Source organism: Procambarus clarkii, chromosome 15 (assembly GCF_040958095.1).
Source record: "Procambarus clarkii isolate CNS0578487 chromosome 15, FALCON_Pclarkii_2.0, whole genome shotgun sequence".
Classification (NCBI taxonomy): Eukaryota; Metazoa; Arthropoda; class Malacostraca; order Decapoda; family Cambaridae; genus Procambarus; species Procambarus clarkii.
Window position 1 is genome coordinate 4,864,846 of NC_091164.1, and position 25,770 is coordinate 4,890,615.

Genomic DNA, 25,770 nt, shown 5'->3' on the forward strand with positions numbered 1-25,770 from the left:
AGATTCGCTACCTGAAACAAAAAGTTCCAGGTAACACGGGCTATGGTGAGCCCGTAGATAGTTATTATATATAGGGTGTACAATACGAAATCTTGCCACCTGTTACTGCGGTGCTTGCATCAAGCAGATGACCGCTCTTATTCTCCCGAATTCACAGTTCGGCGCTTGTGCGGGGGGGGGGGGAGGGAGTGGGTAATATTTACCATGAAATTCTTAATGGTTAAGCTAATAGCTGTGGGGTAATTTGGTGCTCCACTGTGCTGTAGTTGTGTACTGTTTGAGTACTTTAGTTAGGTCATTTATTATGCACCCCATACCCGTCATGTATTACATGCCCTGTAACCCTCAGGGAGAGTTACAGGGCATGTGATGGAGTAAGGAATTGAAATTGAATTGAAATAAGTTTATTGATGTAAAATACACACAAAGGGATGAGGTAGCTCAAGCTATTCTTACCCCGTTCAGTACATCGTGTTAATACATACATAGACACACATCACAAACAATAAACATATTACCAAACATTCTGAGAGATAAACATATACATTTCCTCCTTCACAAGTAGTATGTTATCAGACGTACACACAAATACTTTTATGACCTAGGTATACTGTATAGACAATTTGCAAGAGACATGCAGATAATTCAACAAAAAATTACAGTCTTGGTGCAAAATTCTTATATCTCTCAAGAATATCAACCTTTCCGTTGTGATACATCCAGGCTATTTGTTCAGGAACAGAGGAACTGAACCCTAACAGTTCATTTGTCGAAGCAAGTAACAATGTAGCTACGAAGTGGTGGCCTGGTAGGGGGGGGGGAGCTCACACACGGTATAATAAGGGTGTCTGGGATGCTCCCGGACGCAGGTTCGAATCCTCGTCACGGCCCTTGTGAATTTGTTCAAGGAGGTGGGTATTTCTTCCAGCCACGGGGTTGTCATTTATTCTCTTTATCATTTAGTGTTGACTGTTCGTGAGTCCTGCGTGCTGGGCCAGGAGGCAGCAGCCAACGTTTACGAAACTCCTTACGAAACCTGTACATCTTTCGATTATCGTGGTTGTTTTGCTTGCATTCATTAAATAATTTACGGGCTTGGAAACCTCACAATTCAAGGTTATTATTGTCACGGACAAGCTTGTAGCGCTTCGGAGCTCTTCAACGGTTTAATAAATGTAAAACAATGCTGCCATGATTAAGTAAATGTACAGGTTTCGTAAGTGTTTGTATACATGCTTGATGAATCCTGGTGGTGGTCACCTTGGGCGTCTTCACCTGTAAACTGTCGCATTAGTGACAGACCTCTTAAAGTGTGCCCAGACGGAGTGGGATCAACACCTCCATAAGGGTCGCTAAGTAACCGGGATGTTTCTGCGCGAGGTGACACGCCGCGTCATCCAACACACTGGCCTACGAGGCCATCAAGTTCAAGTTCAAGTATGTTTATTGAGATAAGCAAGAAATACATCTCAAAGGGATAGAGTAGCTTAGGCTGTTTCTACCCCCCATGAGGCCATCAACCTGGTGGTTCGCACAGACAATTATCCCGGGAATTGCCTACTGAAGACTAGTTGACACGAGCGCTGCGCAATTTGGGGTCAAGTTGAAAAATATTCCAGCTGGACATGAACACTTTATCCTGGCTTCCATACCTCCCCTTTATCCTGGCTTCCATACCTCCCCTTTATCCTGGCTTCCATACCTCCCCTTTATCCTGGCTTCCATACCTCCCCTTTATCCTGGCTTCCATACCTCCCCTTTATCCTCCTCCTAATCCATCCATCCATCCAATCACGTGGCCTCTCACCCTTCCTGACCTCTGCCCTGAACCAACATGACCTGAGTTGACCCAGGTGTGCGCGCGTGACCCATGACAGCTGCTGAGGTCACGGCAGCTGCTGAGGTCACGGCAGCTGCTGGTGCTGTGTCCCGGTGCTAGGGCACGGATCTGCTGCTCCTACGAGGCTCTAATAGGGAGCTACATATATAGAATATTGATATATATCACTGCGCCGAGTGAGGACTTGACCTATCACACTATTTACAAGACTTCGGTTGTGTGGTGTGCTGGGAGGGATGGTGAGGGGTACCTGAGGTGCTGGGAGGAGTGTGAGGGGGTACCAGAGGTGCTGGGAGGAGTGTGAGGGATACCAGAGGTGCTGGGAGGAGTGTGAGGGGTACCAGAGGTGCTGGGAGGAGTGTGAGGGGGTACCAGAGGTGCTGGGAGGAGTGTGAGGGGGTACCAGAGGTGCTGGGAGGAGTGTGAGGGGGTACCAGAGGTGCTGGGAGGAGTGTGAGGGGGTACCAGAGGTGCTGGGAGGAGTGTGAGGGGGTACCAGAGGTGCTGGGAGGAGTGTGAGGGGGTACCAGAGGTGCTGGGAGGAGTGTGAGGGGGTACCAGAGGTGCTGGGAGGAGTGTGAGGGGGTACCAGAGGTGCTGGGAGGAGTGTGTGGAGGTACCTGAGGTGCTGGGAGGAGTGTGTGGAGGTACCTGAGGTGCTGGGAGGAGTGTGCGGGTACCTGAGGTGCTGGGAGGAGTGTGCGGGTACCTGAGGTGCTGGGAGAGAATGTCGAACTACAAACCTGGCCATCAATGTTGGCTGCGATAATCCGTAATTGCTCTCAACTCTTCAAGACATAATTGTAACATGCTCGTGTCTGAAGCTAGACACAAATACAACACAATTATTAATGATGGTAAGAGAGTCATCTCACACCCTCCGTCACTATGTGATGGAGTGCGAAAAGATGCGTGAATTCAGAGGCAATTCTATAACAAATGTTCAAGAGATGTGTAAGTATTTCATTCAAAATTGTTACCAGAAATCTTTGCCAAATATCCCCAATTTGCTAACTGTAGGTAGTAACTAAGTGATTGTAACCTATCCACCGCTGCCTACTGGATGGGGGGCAGCGGTAACCCTTTCCACTACCATCCACATGATGGGTATGAGGTGCATAATAAATGAACTAAACTAATGTGACAATGACACTTGAATTCTAGTGTTGACCACACGGGTGCTGGCAGCGGTGGTGACTAACCTCGTGACGCAAGGGATTTGGTCTGGGTTAAAGTCCTTGCTCTTGAAGATTTACTGGGCGCCAATTCTTAACTGTTGTCCCTGTTCACCCAACAGCAATTCGGCATCTAGTTGTTAACCAATTGACGAGTTGTATTCCAGTGAAAACTAGTAGGATAAAACTTACCATCTTGAGGTTATCTTGAGATGATTTCGGGGCTTTTTAGTGTCCCCGCGGCCGGTCCTCGACCAGGGCTCCACCCTGCAGGAAGCAGCCCGTGACAGCTGACTAACACCCAGGTACCTATTTTACTGATAGGTAACAGGGATGATTTTCCTATACCATGAGGTATAGGAAAGTCAAATCTTGTTCACACTGCTCCTCCTGCTTCTAATGCTGCTGGTGTGGACTCTCTTTCCGGTTCGTCTTGTCCTCTCCAATACTCTGGTGAAACTGGCCGTACACTTAATGACAGACACAAAAGAAGTGTTAAGTCTGCAGACACAAACAATGCTCTCTTCTGTCATGTTAGGGATTCTAATCATCCTATTGTTCTCCAAAAATAATCTTTCCTGCCTCTACACAGAGGCCGGCTTCTTGACACGGCTCTGATACACAACATACTCAACCTTAGTCCTGGCTTTGTTGCTGTTGACTCTTCCCTGTCACAGTACAGACTCAAATGTTCTAAACTTTCTAACAAACGTGACCTAACATAAGCCTACCCTTCCTTTGTTCTCTTTCCTCATTTACTTCTATTATTACCCCCTACATATCCTTTATTACACCTACCTTCCGCCTTGCTCGTACCGTCCTCTAGGATTTCCTCTTCCTCACCTCTCTCTTGTCTTACTTATACCTGTACCTCTCTCGTCTCATCTTTACGGGTTATTCATGCCCATGCCATCTCTTGGGCAGCTTAATCTTCATCAATCACTCAAGCGTCTCGTCACAATCGACTTGATAATGGTCCAGTACGGACCGAAACGACGTTAATGGTCCAGTACGGGCCGAAACGACGTTAATGGTCCAGTACGGGCCGAAACGACGTTAATGGTCCAGTACGGGCCGAAACGACGTTAATGGTCCAGTACGGACCGAAACGACGTTAATGGTCCAGTACGGGCCGAAACGACGTTAATGGTCCAGTACGGGCCGAAACGACGTTAATGGTCCAGTACGGGCCGAAACGACGTTAATGGTCCAGTACGGGCCGAAACGACGTTAATGGTCCAGTACGGGCCGAAACGACGTTAATGGTCCAGTACGGGCCGAAACGACGTTAATGGTCCAGTACGGGCCGAAACGACGTTAATGGTCCAGTACGGGCCGAAACGACGTTAATGGTCCAGTACGGGCCGAAACGACGTTAATGGTCCAGTACGGACCGAAACGACGTTAATGGTCCAGTACGGACCGAAACGACGTTAATGGTCCAGTACGGGCCGAAACGACGTTAATGGTCCAGTACGGGCCGAAACGACGTTAATGGTCCAGTACGGGCCGAAACGACGTCGTTGTCTTTTCAACTTCTGGTGTGTGGTTTGGTCACCATTCTTCAGCCACGTTATTGTGGCTCATCATCCGCACAGGGAAGTGAAGACCTTAAGTCTGCACACGAAGGTCAGAAGTCGTCTGCTCCTCTATCTTCCTGTTTAAAGAGAGAGAATAGACTCATGTGTGTGTTATATAGTGTAAGTATAATGAGTGGAGTAAGTATTAAGATGTAATGAATACATTGAAGAAATGTGAAGTGCCGTATAGTGTTTTTTGGCAGCGGCGGCGGCGTTGTTGTCCGTGTTATTAATACCGGGAGAGTCACGTGTCCGTAGTCGCCCTCAACATGGTCTTCATCTTAAGGCAACAACAACATTGTATTTTACACACACACACACACACACACACACACACACACACACACACACACACACACACACACACACACACACACACACACACACACACACACACACACTGACTGGAGTTTAACACCAGTAAATGTAAAGTTATGGTAATGGGATCAGGTGATAGGTGACCAAAGGGACAGTACACAATGAAGGGGAACAGCCTACCTGTAACGATTCGAGAAAGAGACCTGGGAGTGGATGTGACACCTAATCTAACTCCTGAGGCACATATAAATAGGATAACGACAGCAGCGTACTCTACACTGGCGAAAATTAGAACTTCATTCAGAAACCTAAATGAGGAGGCTTTTAGGGCGCTTTACACTGCCTACGTGAGACCCGTCTTAGAGTATGCCGCGCCATCATGGAGCCCCCACCTGAAGAAACACATAAAGAAACTGGAGAAGGTCCAGAGGTTTGCGACGAGGCTTGTCCCAGAGTTACGAGGGATGGGATATGAAGAGCGTCTGCAGGAACTGAACCTGACGACACTAGAGAAAAGAAGGGAGAGATGAGATATGATAGGGACATATAAAATACTCAGAGGAATTGACAAAGTGGAAATAGATGAAATGTTCACACGTAATAATAACAGAACGAGGGGACATGGGTGGAAACTGGAAACTCAGATGAGTCACAGAGATGTTAGGAAGTTTTCTTTTAGCGTGAGAGTAGTGGGGAAATGGAATGCACTTGATGTTGTGGAAGCAAATACTATTCATACTTTTAAAACTAGGTATGATAGGGAAATGGGACAGGAGTCATTGCTGTAAACAACCGATTGCTGGAAAGGCGGGATCCAAGAGTCAATGCTCGATCCTGCAAGCACAAATAGGTGAGTACACACACACACACACACACTCTCTCTCTCTCTCTCTCTCTCTCTCTCTCTCTCTCTCTCTCTCTCTCTCTCTCTCTCTCTCTCTCTCTCTCTCTCTCTCTCTCTCTCTCTCTCTCTGTGTCTGTCCGTCGCTGGATAGAGAAAGGTGTTAAGTGAAGAGTAGCCAAGTTAGAAGGAAGAATGTTAAGAATACGCAGTTCCAAGATGGTGGTTGACTATCTGGAGGGCGCGTGTGTCGGGACACACAAGGGTCGCGATAGCTGTCTTAGCGCTGGACACACAGCAGCTGTGAGAACAACCTGTCCTACTACACAACGTCGCTTTTCGCTCGTATGCGTTACATAAGGCCAAAAATTACCGTGCTAGAAAATGAAAGCGGATCGCTAAAGTGACATACTGTCCCGTTTTCTGTTTTGGGTCCTCTCGCAGGTTAGAAGAGGACACTTTTTTAAATGGATTGTTTTCCCGACATTCGGAAACCTTAGGTGGACAGGTGGTTCTGGGATTTCAATATCCCTGCGACCTCTGACCAGGTCTCCTGGTTGGTCATTTGGTCAACGAAGCTGTTAAGACGCCGCTGCTCGCAGTCTAAGTGAGAGGTTGATTGGTTCCAGCAACCAGGAGGCCTGGTCGACGACCGGGCCGCGGGGACGCTGAGCCCCGAAGCGCCTCAAGGTAGGAGAGAGCGAGAGAACGAGAACTCTTCCATTCCCTGTCATTTTCATATGTTCCCTCGCTGTGGCCTTGTGTTTCATATCTCTGACAATCCAGCTCACTCACTCCCACGTGTTTCGAATCTGATTCTCCAATTTGGAACGTTTTTATTGCGGGGATTGGGGGGGGGGGACTGTATCTGAGGCTTTACGGCTGTCTGAGAAGATGCAATCTACCCAGCCGTCTCTGGCCGCGTGGTGGTCAGAGCATCAAGGTCGGTGGGGCCCGCGCGGCGACTCTTGTCATTTGCCAGATGGTGTGTGGCTGTAGGGATGGGGGCCCCTGGCGCCACCTGTGATGGCCCGCCCCAGGTACGGGCCACACGGCTGGGTATGGTGGCTACGGCTGGGTATAGGGAACACGGTAGTAGGGGGTATGGGGCCCGGGGGGGGGGGGTCATAGAGGTGGGGATTATAGGTGACTTCTAGGGACCATGTAGAGTGGGTTAAGTAAACTACGTAGTACTAGACGTTGGTGCAGTAAACCACGAGTGGGGTTTACTAGTGTAAAGGCCGTGGCGTACTAGAGACGGGTGTGGTAAACCCCTTACTTAACCGCACTTACTCAATACCTTAATATATTGCTATGACTTCTTGGTGGCGTGAGCGTATCTCTCTCTCGCCCCACGATTAAGGAAATGTATCCTGGGTTCGAGTCCTGGCCAGGGAAGATTGTGAGTGGCTGCCAGTCCTTAGCTGTTCGTCCAGTAATAATTAGGTAACTGGTTATTAACTGATTGGCGGATTGTGTTTCAAGGAATAGTAGGGTGAGGTTTACCAGGTGCTGTGGGAAGGGAACCGCTCTCAGCCTGCTCACAGGAGTCGGATGTCGTCTGCTCCTGTGACCTCACAGGAGACATGTCTCTTGTGCCCACCTGACAAAAGAAAAATGGAGTTAAAAGAGTTATCAGACGAAAGCGGTAAACCATTGTGCTTGTAGCTCTCGAGTGGAATTAGAGGACACAGAACGCTAATCCAATCTTATTTGACCCGGTACCGTAAATATTGGAACACGTGGAGCAGAACTCTCAAAATAGTCGTTCCTCTTTAACTGGTTTCTACAACAGACTCGTCAGTGGTATCACTTACCCGAACATGTGAAAAGTACATCTGGTTCGTACATAATGTCTGGACTGTAAATATTCTAAGTAGTGTCTAAGATACTTTTATTTACTTATGAGTTATAATGTGAGAGTAAACATCCTTAGCTAAAATATATTGTATCAATACTGGCGTAAAATATTAATGTCTTTACCTTGTACAGTATTTAATATAAGTCTGGTAAAGTAATGATTCTTATAAGATGTAAAGTGAGTGTATCACACTCGAAGCTCGAGTAATATAGTACAGGAAAATATAATGTATAGCAAGAATTAATGTGAGGAGGAATATCTTGATATTCTTAATATACACAAAGATATGTTAATATGTTACCATGAGTAATGGATCGGCCTAATGCAGTGACCCATCTTGTGTGTGGTCTTGGACCCCCGATTCCCATCCTGTGTCGTGTTGGACCCCCCATACCTATCCTGTATATCGTGTTGGACCCCCTTACTCATCCTGTGTGTGGTATTGGACCCCATACCCATCCTGTGTGTGGTAATGGACCCCATACTCATCCTGTGTGTGGTAATGGACCCCCTTACCCATCCTGTGTGTGGTATTGGACCCCCTTACCCATCCTGTGTGTGGTATTGGACCCCATACTCATCCTGTGTGTGGTAATGGACCCCATACTCATCCTGTGTGTGGTAATGGACCCCCTTACCCATCCTGTGTGTGGTATTGGACCCCCTTACCCATCCTGTGTGTGGTATTGGACCCCCTTACCCATCCTGTGTGTGGTATTGGACCCCCTTACCCATCCTGTGTGTGGTATTGGACCCCTTACCCATCGTGAGTTTTGCACTTTCCAGATCCTCTGGAATATGTTGCATTTAGGCACTGTGATTGTATTGTGATATACAGTTCCGTTTGAACAAAGACTAAAATGTTGATGTATGTCTAAAGTTGTAGCGGGTCCGTGCCATAGATGCCAACTCTCTGCGTGTTGGCGAAGATTGTATACACTGCACAAGAGGTGAATGTGACGAGATGAAGGAACAGCGCCCAGCCCCCGTGGATCATCAGGGAAAACAGCCGCAGACCCAGCAACAAGCGTCGTAGTACCAACCAGTCCAAATGGAGAGTGAGAGTGAACGAATACATGAATGAAGATGAGACGAGGAAGGACGGTTAGAGGAGAATGATGAAACAGGACCAGTAGAGTGCCGAGAGACTGTGCAGGATAATACCGTAGCTGGTTGCTTAGAAGAGTGGAGAGAAGTGTTGTGGAGAGTGGGTGAGGGAGAGGCAGCTGGGAGAGGAGAGGTGCATGTGGGTGGAGAAACCAAGAGAGATGGGCACATGATGAGGGGAAGCGCGAGCAAAAAGGCGTCCTGAGTGGGAGGTAATGGGCGGTGGGAGAGTGAGAAGATGGGAGGGAAGTAAATGGAGGGTACTTGCCTACCTGTTCTTGCTTATCAGCGTCTACGGGGGAGTGAGGTCTAGTTCTTTATGCCCGCCATCTTAGCCTTCTTGTACCCTCTAGCTTTATAATTAAAATGTTATCACGTCCTCTGTCGAATCCGGGTGTTTGGGGAGAGTAAACTGCGCACTTTCAGGAGTCTTCATTCAAATCTTGTGCTTGGGCTTGCACTTGCGCCCAGATAGCGGACGCACTACTGTATAGTGGCCACCAATTATAGTGAGAAGTGTAGCGTAACCAACACCCGCAAAAACTAGCTATTGCCACCATTTCAGGGATGTCTACTTTAGTATGGAGAAAGTGGAGGGGGAGAATGAGTTACTTGGCTTCCACTCTGACCTAATTTGTATTGGAGGGAACTGTCACCAACTGAATGTGTTGAACTGAGAAAGGCCGGAGAGCGTTCCAGTGTGATTCTTGAGGTTATCTTGAGATGATTACGGGGCTTTAGTGTCCCCGCGGCCCGGTCCTCGACCAGGCCTCCACCCCCGGGAAGCAGCCCGTGACAGCTGACTAACACCCAGGTACCTATTTACTGCTAGGTAACAGGGGCATAGGGTGAAAGAAACTCTGCCCATTGTTTCTCGCCGGCGTCCGGGATCGAACCCGGGACCACAGGATCACAAGCCAAGCGTGCTGTCCACTCGGCCGCCCGGCTGATGGTACTTCACCCCCCCCCCCTCTCTTTCCCCCGGGTGATTAAGCTAACACGGGCCGGTGTGTTACACTTGAGGACTCTGTAGATTTCATTGATTTTTTTTTTTAGGTACTGAGCTGGCGAGGGTATTACAGATTTAGTATGTAGTTGATGGGATTGTTTTCAAGAGGGACAGGTTGCATGGACCTCTTAGATACTGTGTGCGTGTGTCCCGTATTGATGTGGTTCGATCCAGGGCAGGGCCAGGCCGAAACCTATACATCTTTCCTTAATCATAGCGTCTTTGTTTTACATTTATTAAATTGTTTTAGAGCTCCAGACCTTAAGGACGCAGAGTTATCATCTAAAACCTCGTAGTGCTTCGGAACTCATGAGCTGTTCAGTAAATGTAAATAAAGTCACAATGATTGTTGAAAGATGGACGTGTTTCGTAAGTGGTTGTGAAAATTCTTGCTCCAGTTTTTTTTTAGTCCTCAGGCCCCGTGCCCCGTGCCTCAGTATTAACTTTTGGTAAACGGATCATTGACTGGGTCTATGTCGCATTTCTATACGTTGATAAAATATTTGTTTTGGTGGGAGCAACGGTCCTATTTAGTGTCATTTAGTGATAGGATTGTGACCTCGGATGAATGAATACCTGTTGGTATCTCTCTCTCGGGTCTGCCCTCAGGTTTAACTTACAACTCTGGCATACATATATGCTGCCTGATACACACACGCACGTGCACAACCACGCCTACACGCACGTGCACAACCACGCCTACACGCACGTGCACAACCACGCCTACCCGCACGTGCACAACCACGCCTACCCGCACGTGCACAACCACGCCTACCCGCACGTGCACAACCACGCCTACCCGCACGTGCACAACCACGCCTACACGCACGTGCACAACCACGCCTACACGCACGTGCACAACCACGCCTACACGCACACATCAGCCTGTGTTGCGTGTGTCAGACACTACTGAGGCTTCCTCGGGGTCCGGAAGAAGCCTCTGTAACGCAAGAAGCCCAAAGAGAAGGGGGAAGTGCAGCTCCACCACTCGAGAAAGAATGTAAAGAGGCCGGGACACCACCGTGCTTCACTGGGGAGGTGAGGGTGGCTCTTTGATAATAGGTCATTACCCCATCGTGATGTGGGTTGTCCACCACCTCACCCTACCGTTGGTGATAGAGAGGGTTGCCAACCCCCCCATAAACCCCAGAAAGAGACAATTGAAGGGAATAAACAAAGTACCCTTTGGAATTGTGTATTCCAAAGTACCCTCTCTGTTGAGTAACCTCTCAACAATTCATCTAGCTATTCATACGGCAATCCATCCATCTATCAGTCCACAAAAATGTCTTACCCAACTACTACTATCAGGTATAATGACCAGTAGGGGGGAATCACAGACATTGTTGCTTTTCCTGACCAAACAGCGCCATGGATGGATCCCTTCCTACTGTAGTGTTGACAGTGGCCCGTGTGTTGGTGCCTCTCAGCGCTCACCACAGCTTGCTCGTGCTGACGGCGGAATACTCTTGGTGCGTTGTTGTTGTTGTTATAGATTCAGCTACTCGGAACAGGTTCCAAGTAGCACGGGCTATGGTGAGCCCGTAACTTACCTGGCACAGGAGCGGGGCAAGTAGCACGGGCTATGGTGAGCCCGTAGTGGACTTACCTGGCACGGGAGTGGTGCCGTCTCTCTCTTGGTGCGGCTCTCCGATTTCTTGTGACCGTCCAAGTAGTTGGGCACCATTCCTTCCCCCCCGTCCCATCCCATATCATTATCCTGATCCTTTCCCAGTGCTACATAGTCGTAATGGCTTGGTTCTTTCCCCTGATAATTCACTTCACTTCAGATTTCTTGTTCAAGTTAAACAAAATTACTTAAAGTGAACAAATCCACAAGGGCCGTGACGAGGATAAGTTCGATAGTCGTTTGTTTTTTATTCGGGAGTTTGGTTGTGTGGTATTTAATGTTTTTGTTTTAATATTACATTTGAGCGTATGTGCGTGCATGCAGGCGCGCATGTCGACAGATTAGCGGGGCGTGGGGATGAGATGAACCTAGGTGGCACGTTGTAAACTAGTTAACCTAATATTAACACTTTAAGAACTTCCCAACCGTATTGTTACTTAACAATAACTTGTTAACTTGTTTACTTGTTAACAGCCAGCTGGTAAGTTAAACATTTGCTGCTTGGTAACTGTCTTTGTTGCTCTAACTTGGTTGTAAAAGTTTGAAGCGAATCTCTGCCTTAACATCATAGTTTGTGGTGGTGTTGGTACGTGACTCCAGTGTTGGTGGGTGACTCCAGTGTTGTGGTGGTGTTGGTGGGTGACTCCAGTGTTGGTGGGTGACTCCAGTGTTGTGTAGTGTTGGTAGGTGACTCCAGTGTCGTGGTGGTGTTGGTGGGTGACTCCAGTGTTGTGGTGGTGTTGGTAGGTGACTCCAGTGTTGTGGTGGTGGGTGACTCCATTGTGGTGGTGGTGTTGGTGGGTGACTCCAGTGTTGGTGGGTGACTCCAGTGTTGTGTAGTGTTGGTAGGTGACTCCAGTGTTGTGGTGGTGTTGGTGGGTGACTCCAGTGTTGTGGTGGTGTTGGTAGGTGACTCCAGTGTTGTGTTGGTGGGTGACTCCAGTGTTGTGGTGGTGTTGGTGGGTGACTCCAGTGTTGTGTAGTGTTGGTAGGTGACTCCAGTGTTGTGGTGGTGTTGGTGGGTGACTCCAGTGTTGTGGTGGTGTTGGTAGGTGACTCCAGTGTTGTGGTGGTGTTGGTGGGTGACTCCAGTGTTGTGGTGGTGTTGGTAGGTGACTCCAGTGTTGTGGTGGTGTTGGTGGGTGACTCCAGTGTTGTGTAGTGTTGGTAGGTGACTCCAGTGTTGTGGTGGTGTTGGTGGGTGACTCCAGTGTTGTGGTGGTGTTGGTAGGTGACTCCAGTGTTGTGGTGGTGTTGGTGGGTGACTCCAGTGTTGTGGTGGTGTTGGTAGGTGACTCCAGTGTTGTGTAGTGTTGGTAGGTGACTCCAGTGTTGTGGTGGTGTTGGTGGGTGACTCCAGTGTTGTGGTGGTGTTGGTAGGTGACTCCAGTGTTGTGGTGGTGTTGGTGGGTGACTCCAGTGTTGTGGTGGTGTTGGTAGGTGACTCCAGTGTTGTGGTGGTGTTGGTGGGTGACTCCAGTGTTGTGTAGTGTTGGTAGGTGACTCCAGTGTTGTGGTGGTGTTGGTGGGTGACTCCAGTGTTGTGGTGGTGTTGGTAGGTGACTCCAGTGTTGTGGTGGTGTTGGTGGGTGACTCCAGTGTTGTGGTGGTGTTGGTAGGTGACTCCAGTGTTGTGGTGGTGTTGGTAGGTGACTCCAGTGTTGTGGTGGTGTTGGTAGGTGACTCCAGTGTTGTGGTGGTGTTGGTGGGTGACTCCAGTGTTGTGGTGGTGTTGGTGGGTGACTCCAGTGTTGTGGTGGTGTTGGTAGGTGACTCCAGTGTTGTGGTGGTGTTGGTGGGTGACTCCAATGTTGTGGTGGTGTTGGTAGGTGACTCCAGTGTTGTGGTGGTGTTGGTAGGTGACTCCAGTGTTGTGTAGTGTTGGTGGGTGACTCCAGTGTTGTGTAGTGTTGGTGGGTGACTCCAGTGTTGTGTAGTGTTGGTGGTAGGTGACTCCAGTGTTGTGTAGTGTTGGTGGATCTAATGGCTACCGGAGAAGTGTAGTTATGAATGGATGTGATGAGTAACAGGGAAGCGTAGTGATGAATGAACCTGACAGCGCGGGTGTGTAATGTTGTGGTCCGCGTGTCGTCGGTCTGGTGGCGGGAGAAAAGTATGTGCCTCACGTCATCGCTATTCTATTAACAAACCCAACCTAGCGTAGCCTAAGTTACCTAGCCTAGTATGGTGGCACTAGCAGTCTTGAATGCCGGTCCATTGGTGGCCTCACGCTTCATATAACACTGATGGGTGTCATGGCACTGGGAGTGGCCGCTGTGCTTGCAGTCAGGCGTCACACACGTCGATGGGGGCGCGGCAAGCTGTGTGGGCGTGAGCTTGGGGGGAGGGGTTGTTGGTTGTATATGGGAGGGTGGTCCAGGAGAGGGGCACGGGGGAGACATCTCCCATCACGCAGGGTGCAGTTGCACCTCCACAGATCTCCAGTATCAAGAGTTGATACTGGTAATGGTTCAAAAGGGCCACCACTTACGGGCTATTCATGCCCGTGCCACCTCTTGGGTGGCTTAATCTTTATCAATCAATCAGGAGAGGGGCAGTTGTCGTACTGTGTGTGGGCGTGAGAGGGTGGCGATAGACAGCTGTTGGTGTGGAGGAGCAGCCTATTTCCTCTGTTATGCCGCTGAGGTGTAATTATAGGAACAGGATGGGTTCTAGAAGACAAACGGCCCTTGTGGTGTTCCACTCATTACTTTATTCCATTGTGGTGGAATGTGTATTAAGAAACTGCTTAATAAATACAGACTAACCTTCCATGATTCAGGAAAGATGTACAGGTTTCGTAATTAGACACGTAAATGCTTGATGAATCCTTGACCCTAGTTTTTTGTTATCACGAATAGAAAGCTGACTTATAAAGGCTACTTCTATCGGTCTTTCTTCATAGCTCAATCCTTTTGCATTCCGGGAAAATCTTGTTGTAAGCCTTTGTACTTTAATCTAATTTTTCTTCACGTGGGTATTCCACACTGGGACAAGGTGTTCCAGTACTGGTCTAATATACGGACTAACGCCATCCAGGCTTCCCTCTACACCGATAATGTTCACGTTTTAATATTTATCCATTATCGTGTACCCTTGCGGTTGTTGTCCTCTCTCTCGTCCTAAATTCCATCACATATGCATTATTATTGATTTATTTAGTATCCCTCTGGCTTAGTTGTGTTTCCAACTTCCATGTGTGTCCTCTTATTCTGTTTCCCCTCGCGGTCTGGAAGATAAACACACTCCGCTTGCTCTACAGTAGTTCCGTCAGTAACTTGTATGTTGTGATCATATTTCCTCTTGCCCGTCTTTTCTAATTGTCCTCATTGCTAGACTTTTATCTCTGGAACTAGTCGAGTTTACTCGACTTTTACTAGACTTATTCCTCCAAGGAGTGCCGGACCAACCGGGCTGTGGTGGGTATGTGGGCCTCAAGGCCGCTCCAAGCAACAGCCTGGTGGACCAAACTCTCACAAGTCAAGCCTGGCTTCGGGCCGGGCTTGGGGAGTAGAAGAACTCCCAGAACCCCATCAACCAGGTATCAACCAGGTATCAACCAGGTAACCAGGAGTAGCAATTCACTGGGCTTTGAATTTTTTCGAGAGGTTCACCAGGTGGGGATTCAATGTTGGTGCTACATATTCGCGACACTTATACCTAACGTGTGTTAGCGTGCAGAAATCATCTACATAATGATGTTCCAACATCCTAGATTCTGCCGTGTTCTACGCTTCAAAAATTAAAAAAACTCGTGGTTCTCTCTTTTTAATAAATAAGTTCGGTAATAATTCAACGGTTTCTTATCTGTAATGTAATTTTCAGTGGTTCAAGCACCACGTCTAACAGTCCGGTTGACCAGACCACCAACCACGAGGCCTGTTTGCCAGGACGCTTGTGGGTGTATTGAAGGCTGACATAGGTACCGGGCGCATTGTTAGTACAACATCCCCGATGTAAAGCATAAAATAGGTACGCTAAAATCCTTGAAACAGCCTCTTGATAACGTCAGTATAAGGTAACCACTGATGTTTTCAGATGGATATTATGTTGTCATCTACATGGCAGCTTGAGTGCGTATATACCCCATGATTTACACGATATTAGCGCATATCAAATATACTCGTGCAGGCGATGAGTCACAATAACGCAGCTGAAGTATGTTGACCAGACCACACACTAGAAAGTGAAGAGACGACGACGTTTCGGTCCGTCCTGGACCATTCTCAAGTCGATTGTCTTGAGAAACAATCGACCTGAGAATGGTCCAGGGCGGAGCGAAACGTCGTCGTCCCTTCACCTTCTAGTGTGTGGTCTGGTCAATCAAATATACTCTTCCCCCAAATGCACTCATTCCCTTGCTCATGCAACTCCATCCCTGCGTTATTCAGGAGCTCGCTCTCACACTACTCACAACCAAACCGCAAGCTGCTGTTATTTTAGATTCAGCTACTCTGAACAAAAAGTTCCAAGTAGCACGGGCTATGGTGAGCCCGTTGTGGACTTACCTTGCACAGGAGCGGGGCTTTACTTGAACCGCAAGCATCACCAAGCTGGTTTTCATTGGCTCTGGAATATTTTCGTCATTAGCGTGGCATTCCCGCACCGAGAGTCGTGATGTTGGCACATGTTTAAGTAGGACTCGAGTAAGTGTTCACTGCAGGCGTAATTCCTGGTAAGTGCACGTTGCCAGCAGAACTTGGAATAAGTACATGCTAGCAACACGGAGGGTTTGTCTGGGCGCGCGCACTCCTACGATCTGGACTTGTGGTAAACACACACTGTAATCCCTGATGATGAAGATAAGTGATGCTGTATGCCTCTCGCGACCACGTAATATGCCCTTCGCTCCATTATCAGTGAAACTTTATCGCACGGCCTCGCCTCTTTGCTTCACTTAGATCACCAGGTTTATCGATTCATAAACGCAAAGTGGTGAAGGTTAAGTGGTTTATTGTAGGTACTCAAACATGGCTATTGGTTTGAGTCTGTCGCTTTGCATATTGATAGAGGGAATTGCCTAATGATAGTTTACTAAGAGTTTTGAGATCTCGAAATTATACATTTGGGGTGTTATTGAGTTGGAGACTTTTGGAGTGGTTTATAATGGCTTATTGTAGTGGTATGTGGGAGATATGTTGGTATTGTAGTGGTGTGTGGCAGATATGTTGGTATTGTAGTGGTGTGTGACAGATATGTTGGTATTGTAGTGGTGTGTGGCAGATATGTTGGTATTGTAGTGGTATGTGGCAGATATGTTGGTATTGTAGTGGTGTGTGGCAGATATGTTGGTATTGTAGTGGTGTGTGGCAGATATGTTGGTATTGTAGTGGTGTGTGGCAGATATGTTGGTATTGTAGTGGTATGTGGCAGATATGTTGGTATTGTAGTGGTGTGTGGCAGATATGTTGGTATTGTAGTGGTGTGTGGCAGATATATTGGTATTGTAGTGGTGTGTGACAGATATATTGGTATTGTAGTGGTGTGTGGCAGATATGTTGGTATTGTAGTGGTATGTGGCAGATATGTTGGTATTGTAGTGGTGTGTGACAGATATGTTGGTATTGTAGTGGTATGTGGCAGATATATTGGTATTGTAGTGGTATGTGGCAGATATATTGGTATTGTAGTGGTATGTGGCAGATATATTGGTATTGTAGTGGTATGTGGCAGATATATTGGTATTGTAGTGGTGTGTGGCAGATATGTTGGTATTGTAGTGGTGTGTGGCAGATATATTGGTATTGTAGTGGTGTGACAGATATGTTGGTATTGTAGTGGTATGTGGCAGATATGTTGGTATTGTAGTGGTATGTGGCAGATATATTGGTATTGTAGTGGTGTGTGGCAGATATGTTGGTATTGTAGTGGTGTGTGGCAGATATGTTGGCCTTGGGATGGTGGGTAATGTTTATAGCCACGAGGAACTGGTGTTCTCTGCCTCATTGTTTACGATATCACATGTTAAACGATAACGAGAATATCGAACCTCTTAACCGGCAAAAAAAAAAAATGCCACTGAAAAAGGGCTGCAATTGACTTGAGCACGTGATTGATTACGTGCTCTTTACACCATGAAAAGTTTAGCGTTAGTTCGTATAGATTTTTGCAACTTTATACGCTGTCTTGACTCTTGAACATAAACGTGCTTATTAGGAATCTATGAACTCCATCAGGTTGAAGTGTTCGATATTGGTGGGTGTTAAGCGTGACGTGCTTACGTCAAGTGGATTTAACAACCCCCTCTCCTGGCGAACCCTTGACGGGGCTCACTATACCCCGTGCTACATGGACATGTCGTTCCGAGTAGCTAACTCTAAAACAACTGGCGAATCTTTTCGCTATGACGCATGTGGGCGTAATGCATGGCGATGTAAATACAAGGTATATTTTTTCGCTTTCATCAGGCTACTAAAGGGTAGGTTGTGAAGGAGGCCACCCGCCCCACCATGGCCTCCTGTCTTCTTACTCCGAGATGAGGATGTTGTTATAGATTCAGTTACTCGGAACACATTCCAAGTAGCATGGGCTATGGTGAGCCCATAGTGGACTTACCTGGCACAGGAATGGTGCGTACTCAGAGTTGAGCAGTTATGGAGGGAAAGGTGGGTGGTGTGTTGTAATCTGGTCCTGTTATCGCCCCTGTTTGTTTGATTCTGATAGTTCTGTTGTTGCCTCTTTAATGTGTTCCTGCTGGTGGTACACCTTGCTATGCTGTTGCCAGCAGGGAGTAGTTTGTAAACAGTAACCGAGGCATTTTTAGGCCAGCCTCCAAGGCGACATTCAAACCTGCAGGCAGGTACATCACAAGCAGGCAGGTACATCACAAGCAGGCAGGCACGGGAGTTGGTTGTGGTTGAGAGTATAGACATCCCGCCAAGGTAAGGTGTGTGTGTGTATGTGCGTGTGTACTTAGTCGTATGTGCATGCGTGTCTTGCATTCATCACTGACCTTCGACATTTTTCCTTTTGTATCGAGTCTTTTCTCGCTCTTGCTTCACGAATGTATGCTTGTATACCCCACGGTGCGTGTTGTGGCGTGTGTGCGCGTGTTACATTTGCGTGCGAGGGAAAGAGGTGGAGGGGGGGGGGTGCACACGCAAGTGAGAGAGGGACAAAGCCGTAGGGATGAGAGGCTTCTGATCACACCAATACAGCTCCGTTCGTCGATTCTCCCCCGGCAGCTGGCGGCTATACGTTCGTATCCTCGCACGCTTGGCTTCAAATCCCCCTCTCCTCTCCCAAGGTCCTCCCTCTCACCCGCGTCTAACACAACCCGTATCATCTTTCGTTTTCTCGCAAATTCTGGTTAGTGTTGGCGCTAAGATAGCATCGCGAATCTGCCCAATCACGTGGATTAATGGTGTTTTGAGTTGGTGTATCATGAGCGCGTTAGTAGAAGCTGGATTAAGGAATGGGATTGAGGTCTGGATGGCCGGTCTGATGTGCAGCTGTCGCTAGCTGGTCTTTACTCAACCTGGCCGCGCTCCTCTACTCGCCTATATGTAATAACCTAAATGTACTTGTAAGGTCAAACGGCAGCCTTGTCTGGTCTGACGAATTATTGTTAGTTCGATGTTATAGTAATGAAATGGCTGTTTTATGCACTATTTGTACTTGTAAGGCGAGCTTCAGCTCCCTGACCCGGCCGCCTTTGGCATTGCTCGTAAACCTTTGTTTATTATCATACCTACTTATTAAGTTATGTAAGGAGTTAGTGTTATCTGGTCCCCTTTGAGTTTATATTCACTCGTAGCTCGGTCCTTTTAAGTTGAGCGTCCAATTTTGTATCAAACTTCTTTGTGCGTTTTGAGATGGGAATGCCACACTTGAGTAGGAAATATGTTCTAGTGGTGGTCTAACAAAAGTAATGTGAATGTCCTTGAAGTTTCCTTGTCCAGAAGCCAGAAGGCTACACGATCCCCCCCCCCCCCCCCCAATCAGCTTTGCAAACACCACTGGTATCTTAGCGTTAATGGCCTCCAACGATAGGCTTGGTGGTTACTTCTACCATATAGTTTAACTTTGCCTGACTGAAGCATTTGTCTTCCCTTCATCATATACTCTCCCTGTGGCTTCCTCATTCACGTTTCAAATCTCAACACCTTGCATTTGTATGAAAAATGTCGAGCAGTCATTTCTCAGACTCCTCTAGGTTGTCAAAAGTCCACTTGGGGCATTCTGTAATAGTCTTCTGTTGTAAATCGCCTCAACAGATTTGAATCATCAAGCATTGATAGTTACATCTTTGTTATATGACGGAAACAACGGTATTGGTCTTGAGTGTATCTCTCCCTTGAGAGAGATACACTCGTTACTCTCCTTAGTTATGTTCTCTGGAATCACATTAATTATTCTGTGCTTTCTGTGTGATAGGTAGTTCATCACGTGCTGTGTGTGTGTGTGTGTGTGTGTGTGTGTGTGTGTGTGTGTCAGGGGGGGGGGGGGTGAGGGAAGGCTGTGTAGCGGCTGTCTGTGTCGCATGTCTGTCCGTGCTTACGTATTCCTGCTAGAGCAGGCTGCTGGGCTGGTGTTGGTCCGCCTTCCCGCGCCTCTCACAAAACATCGTACGCCCGCCACCCGCACCAGTTTCCCGCCTTTTTCTCTGGGATAATTTACCGTGCTTTTGGCACCGACTTCAGAGCAAGATTTATATTTACAATTTTTGGGTTACGATACAGTATGTTACTTGCAGTTATATTTTAATTGAACATTATGAAGGGTAGGTGGGATTGTAGATTTATTTCATTGGGTATTTTCTGAAGGGCTTCTATACTTATTGCTAGAGCCCATTGTGCACCTCTGTAACCTTTTCCACTACCGCCCACGGGATTGGTATAGGGTGCATAACACATTAACAAAATCAATCATATGATTATTTTATCAATAACCTTACTGACCAGTCCATCGCCATGACGGACTGCCAGAGTTGAAAACACTTGAACACGAACGAAAGGAACTATCAGGTGAGCAAGCCATTACGACTATATAGCACTGGGAAGGGGTCAGGATAAGGATTTGGGATGGGACTGGGGGGAAGGAATGGTGCCCAACCACTTGGACGGTCGGGGATTGAACGCCGACCTGCATGAAGCAAGACACTTCAAACGAGCCACAAGTAAACCAGAGGGAGGGATGATCCCTGTGGTCATATTGGTTACGGTGCAAACCACAGCACCATTATCGCCTGTAGTTGAGTGATCAGTAATGTTTTGTGCTTTCGCATCTCTCTTGACTTATCCCTGCAGGGCATATATAATTTGATGTGCTGCCTAGCATCGCAATTTGTGATATTGTAAAAGCACCCCAAAATTATCTCTGGTTGAGTGCACAGTAATCCGTATAGTATATGTAGCAGAACAGATCTCTATTATCATGTCCAAGGAGACCAGAACATGTATGTATATGTTGGTTATCATTGTATAAATAAATGGCCAAGCCTGAGGTTGATAACAAAAAAGAAATCCCGCGCGAGTTTTCATGTTGGGAAGCAGAGTCGACAGCTAGAAACCTTGATAGTTTTGTATCGTGATTTTTTTTTTTAATGTTGCCCCATACTCACCCCCACACTCACAGTTTATTGTGCACCCCATACTAATCCTGTGAGCGGTAGCGCAAAAAGCATTACAGAGGGTACAAAAGGTCTTTATCAGACCTCAACTTAGATTATTACATAAACAATTTCATCTATCCTTCACACCTTATAATTACAATGTCAGCTAGTTACAGAGAACGTTGTATTTCAAGGGCTATATATTAACAGTAAGTCATTATACATACATGGTTTTGTATCATGTCTGTATATCCGGTGTCAACGACCTCGTTGATACGGAACAAGTTTTTCTTACGTCATTCGATCAGTCAGTAACACCAAGTCTAGATGTAACAACGTTTCTTACAAACGAGGGCACAATATGAGACAGGGTAATGGTCATATTTTGCCCCGCTAACTCGTGTGTGTTGTTGAAGCAACCTGTCCTCTTAAAAAGAACGTCGCTTTTGGCCGTTTGCCCGTATGGCCGAATTTGGACGTAATTTGAAATTGAAAAAAATATGAAAATAAATTTGGGATTTTTTTTTTTCAACAACAGTAAGTTAAGGGTCCTCTGATAGGTTAGGTGGGCAGGAAATTCTCATAAAGTTTCGAAACGTTATGAAAAACGTTAATTTAAAGTGCCCTCTTATAACCTCTGCGCGTACGCCGGACGACTCAAATAGAAAACGGAACAGAACGTCACTTTTGTGAGTGGATTTCATTTCAAATTACGTCCAAATTTGGCCATAGTGCGCATACGAGCCAAAAGTGACGTTATTTTTAAGAGGACGGGTTGGTTGAAGGCTCAGGGGTCGTGCGAGAGCCAGCTGGGTCAGGGTGCCACAGCTCTAGGCACCAGTGTGAGGGTGGTGAGGGCGGGGTTGAAGGCGGGAAGTGAGGAAGTGTGTGTATATGTATGTATGTGTGTGTGTGTGTGTATATATTATATATATATATCAAAGGGAAAGGGAGTACCACCTCTGGCTGGAAGAAGGGAACACTTAGCCTCGGAGGAAACCACACACAACGCATTATAGGGAATGTTTAGGTCCCCTCCAATTCAGTTTCTGTGCTTTTCTCCTACCACCCCCTTCCTCTTGATTTTTTTTGTTTTATTATGTATTTAAAGATTACAAGATATACATTGGTTGATACAAAGAGTGCTTAAAGGTTGTGTCTCTTGAAGCTCCTGTACTTCCGGGCAGGAACCGAAGATGTAGCAGGCGTTTCCCTTCTGGATTGCCACACTGAGGCGCTGAAACAAAAAACTGGCAGCTCTTGGGTATTTTGACGTCAATGAGCTTGGAGCCCAATTCCTTGATAAATCCCAAGGCACTCTTGCCCCAGGGGCCATGCATCTCAGACGCTATGGGAACAAAGGTGCATCGACCTTTCAATCGCCTGTACTAGGCTGATTTTGCTAGTTCCCTGTGGTTGGCCGCCCCACCTGCTTGATCAGCTCCGAAGTGTACATAGGTGTCAGCCAGGGTGGATACACATGTGTAGTCCCACACCAACTGTCTACCCTCCTTCCAGGAGTATATGGTGATGCCATCAGGGCGAAGTGCGGGGAAATCCGGGTTTTGGTCCCCTAGGATACGAGGTTCTCTCTCAGCTGGGCATTGAGCTAAGGCGAGGCTTCTCTTGATATCATTGACCTCGTTGTGTCTTGCATGCCATCCCTGAGATATATATATATATATATATATATATATATATATATATATATATATATATATATATATATATATATATATATATATATATTATACAATAGTTCTTATATTCTTGTATAGCCACTAGCACGCATAGCGTTTCGGGCAGGTCTTTAATCCAAATTTCTAATCCAATTTGATATAATTGAAGAGCTACTTGCAGAATTTCAGTTTTAGATAGTTAACATGAAGGTTGGTTACATAATGAGTTGAGGAGCCGGACTCCCGTGTTCTGTAGGGTAAGCAGTTTACATGTGTGGTGTACTAGTTATAGGTTTTATTGCCTAAAGTTTGTAATAGTTATAAGGGTGGTGACCTAAACATTGCTTTTTTGCAGTGAGGTGCTAGGTTTACCTGTATTGAGTGGGATGATTTGTTGTGTTGCAGGAGAACACGAGGAGCAGCACTCTGGCGGCGGCGGCAGCAGCGGCGGCGGAGAGGAGTACCAGCAGCAGCAGCAGCAGCAGCCGTGTCGAGCTGGACACTGGCACCGAGGAGGAGGAGGAGGAAGAGGAGGAGGACTACGACGATGACACCACCGATGTTGACACCGCCGCCACCACCACCACTACTACCACCACCCCCACCGCCACAACTACCACTACCACAACAACCACCTCATCATCATCCTCCTCCTCCTCTCCCTCTCCTTCCCCATCTACCGCCACCACCACAGCAACTACCACTACCACCACTACTACAAGTACCACCACATCATCTTCCTCTTCACCTCCTGTCACTACGCCTCCACCGTCCGGTAAACGCAAAGCTGAGCCACTGCGAGATGGCAAATTGGGCGTAGCCATCGTTAAGGAAAGTAGAGACAGTCCGCCGCCCAAGTTGCCGCGACTGACCTCTCCCAAATCGCCATCACACGCCCGAGAGGACCAACACAAGTCGCCCAAAACGTCGCCCAAAACGCCGCAGTCGACAGGCACGCCCTCCGCACCAACGTCCCCAGCACCTCAGACGCCCAAGACGCCAAAAAGTCCGCCTCCCACCACCCCGACGTCAGAGCCTGCGACGGGCAAGGCGGCCAGCGAACCTGCGGTGCCAGCAACACAAGTCCCAGACACCCCGCACGTCAATGGCGACGTTCTCGAGCCCCTCACCAACTCCACGGAACCTGCCGTCAAGGAGGACCACGAGGCTGGCGTCTACGAAAGCGAGAGTGTTGAAGAAACTGTGGAAGGCCCAGGCGAAGAGGAGGAGGAGGAGGAGGAAGAGGAGGAAGAGGAAGAGGTAAGAACATTCATGCTTTTCCCATGTCTGTCATTCTAGGATTTGGTAGTTGCACAACAACAGTCATTTGTAACGCGTTAGACTTCATTTTTAAAAGTGGGGGTAAAGCAGTGAGATTATTGATGGTATGAGGCCCTTGCAAGGAACGGGGAGAGTAACAGCAGCTGGGGCAGTCTCTAAATTACCCTTGTTTCAATTTTGTCATCACATAAATGTTGTATTGTTAGTGTAATGTGCCATTTTGTCATCGTTCTTTGCTTATAATAATAACCCCACATTCATTCTAAACTATTTTGACTGGCAGTAATGTTTCGCTTCATGAACCACACTTTATAAACCTAGCTTTATTCATTATATATATATAAACCTAGCTTTATTCATTATATATATATATATATATATATATATATATATATATATATATATATATATATATATATATATATATATATATATATATATATAATAAAAGAAGTGTCTGTCCAAAGTTGGATGACATACACTTTGGGCTAACGTCATCCAAATTGGCAGAGGGAATAGTCTGGGGTATGGGATGAACATAGGCTGGTCAGTCACCAGAATTCAAAAAGGGAAAAGCGCCAGGGCCACATTCAGACCTCCCACGACAACCTTGGCACTGCCGGCCGGCTACGCAGCAAAATATTTTGGAAAACAAACATTTCAAAACAATTTGTTTTATACTAATATACATCATTATTCACCGACCTTGGGTAAACAGGAATTTCCTAGTGTCCATATTTTGCCCATACTCGCATAAAGCAGACAATTCTGCCATTGTTTAACAGGTTTCTCAATCCATGCCCCTTTCTCATAGTAAAGGAGTAACTATTATATTTTTAGTATTTCACACTGCTGAGCTCCTCTCACTAGCGACCATCCACACATTACACTATTACTGTATATATTTAATAAAGAGTGAGACAGACACACACACACAGCTGTGGGGGGTCTGATAGCTGAGTGGACAGCACTATGCACTCGTAATCCTAGGGTCTGGGTTCGATCCCTGGTGATGGGGATCGAACATTTTATGGGCTCTCAGTCTATGCCCACATTAAATGCTTTTGCAAAGCTAAATGTAAAAATAAGGTATAATTTTGTACACCGCATCTGCATTGTTTTTCTTTTATGCATCAGTAATTTTCTCATAGTACTCGAGTAGCTACGAAAGGCATAATGATATTCCCGCTCTAAATCCATGTTGGGCCTGGGTTGTGGAGGTCATTGGTCTCAAACACTGAAGATCTGACTGATTCTTGATCACGCTCTTAACTTTTATTATGTGGGACGTTAATGTGATTGGTCTATAATTCTTAGCAAAGGCTTCGTTCCCTCTAGTAGTAGGCACTACGTGGCCTAGTATGCAAGACCCGATATGCCTAATAGGCAGTGACTCGTCATTTTCAAATATTTATTTGCACATTAGTTAATTCCAATTAACATTAAGAACATGAATTGCTGAATTGGTTATGTTAGCTAGGTTAGGTTAGGTTAGGTTAGGTTTAATAAAGCCGAAACTAAAACTTAGTTTTGAATCGAATAAAAAAATCATATATAATAGAAAGGTTTATTCCAAGAAAAATAATTAAAAAAATCTAGTATTTCATGAAAATTCGGTTTGTTTTACAGCTTAGGCACTAACGCCCGCCAGGCCTATATTTTTTTTTTTTTTTTTTTTTTTTTTTTTTTTTTTTTTTTTTTTTTTTTTTTTTACTATTCCCAAGTGAACACAAATTATGGAGAAGATTCATGCCAAAATCATTTATCTAACCCAGTAACATTATAATGTGTTTATCACCCAACTGTGGTCGGTAAAGCGAATTTCCCTTAAATTATTGTTTAGGTTTTCTTCTGGATTGATATGTTCAGTTTAATGAACGAGACATAAATGATATT

At 46.6% G+C, this 25,770-nt stretch overlaps 1 protein-coding gene across 1 annotated transcript in view; it reads left to right on the forward strand.

Annotated features, from left to right (window-relative positions):
- Positions 1–25,770, forward strand: part of Pc (chromodomain protein polycomb) — a 132,444-nt gene that overhangs the window by 104,337 nt on the left and 2,337 nt on the right. The window contains exon 5 of the mRNA XM_045743894.2: positions 22,999–23,853. Coding sequence (XP_045599850.2) covers positions 22,999–23,853 — 855 coding nt within the window. The remainder of the gene's footprint in view (positions 1–22,998; positions 23,854–25,770) is intronic.